Source organism: Eimeria mitis, genomic scaffold (genome assembly GCF_000499745.2).
Source record: "Eimeria mitis Houghton genomic scaffold, Emh_scaff2259, whole genome shotgun sequence".
NCBI lineage: Eukaryota > Apicomplexa > Conoidasida > Eucoccidiorida > Eimeriidae > Eimeria > Eimeria mitis.
In genome coordinates, this window is record NW_013570587.1 from 1 (window position 1) to 341 (window position 341).

Sequence of the window (341 nt, forward strand, 5' to 3'; positions counted from 1 at the left end):
TAAAACAAAACACAAATAAACAAATCCACCTAGATACTGCTGCTGCTGCTACTACTACTGCTGCTGCTGCTGCTGCTGCTGTTGCTACTACTGCTGCTGCTGCTACTCTTTCTGCTTCTAACTCTGCTGCTGCTTCTTTTATTGTTTCTGCTGCAGCTTCTGCTGCAGCTTCTGCAGCAGCAGTTCCTGCAGCAGCAACAGCAACAGCAGCATCAGCAGCAGCTGCAGCAGCAGCAGCAGCAGCAGCAGCAGCAGCAGCAGTTCTTTGTGTTGCTGCTGCATACCTCTTTCTGGTGCAGCAGTTTTTCTTGTCTCTTTCTTTCTTCTTTGACTCTTCTCGC

At 49.3% G+C, this 341-nt stretch overlaps 1 protein-coding gene across 1 annotated transcript in view; it reads right to left on the reverse strand.

Moving 5' to 3' along the window:
- Positions 1-29: 29 nt before the first annotated feature.
- The window catches only part of EMH_0051140 (uncharacterized protein), a gene marked incomplete at both ends in the record, with an annotated part of 1,520 nt that continues 1,208 nt past the window's right edge, over positions 30-341 (reverse strand). The window contains one exon of the mRNA XM_013496719.1: positions 30-186. Coding sequence (XP_013352173.1) covers positions 30-186 — 157 coding nt within the window. The remainder of the gene's footprint in view (positions 187-341) is intronic.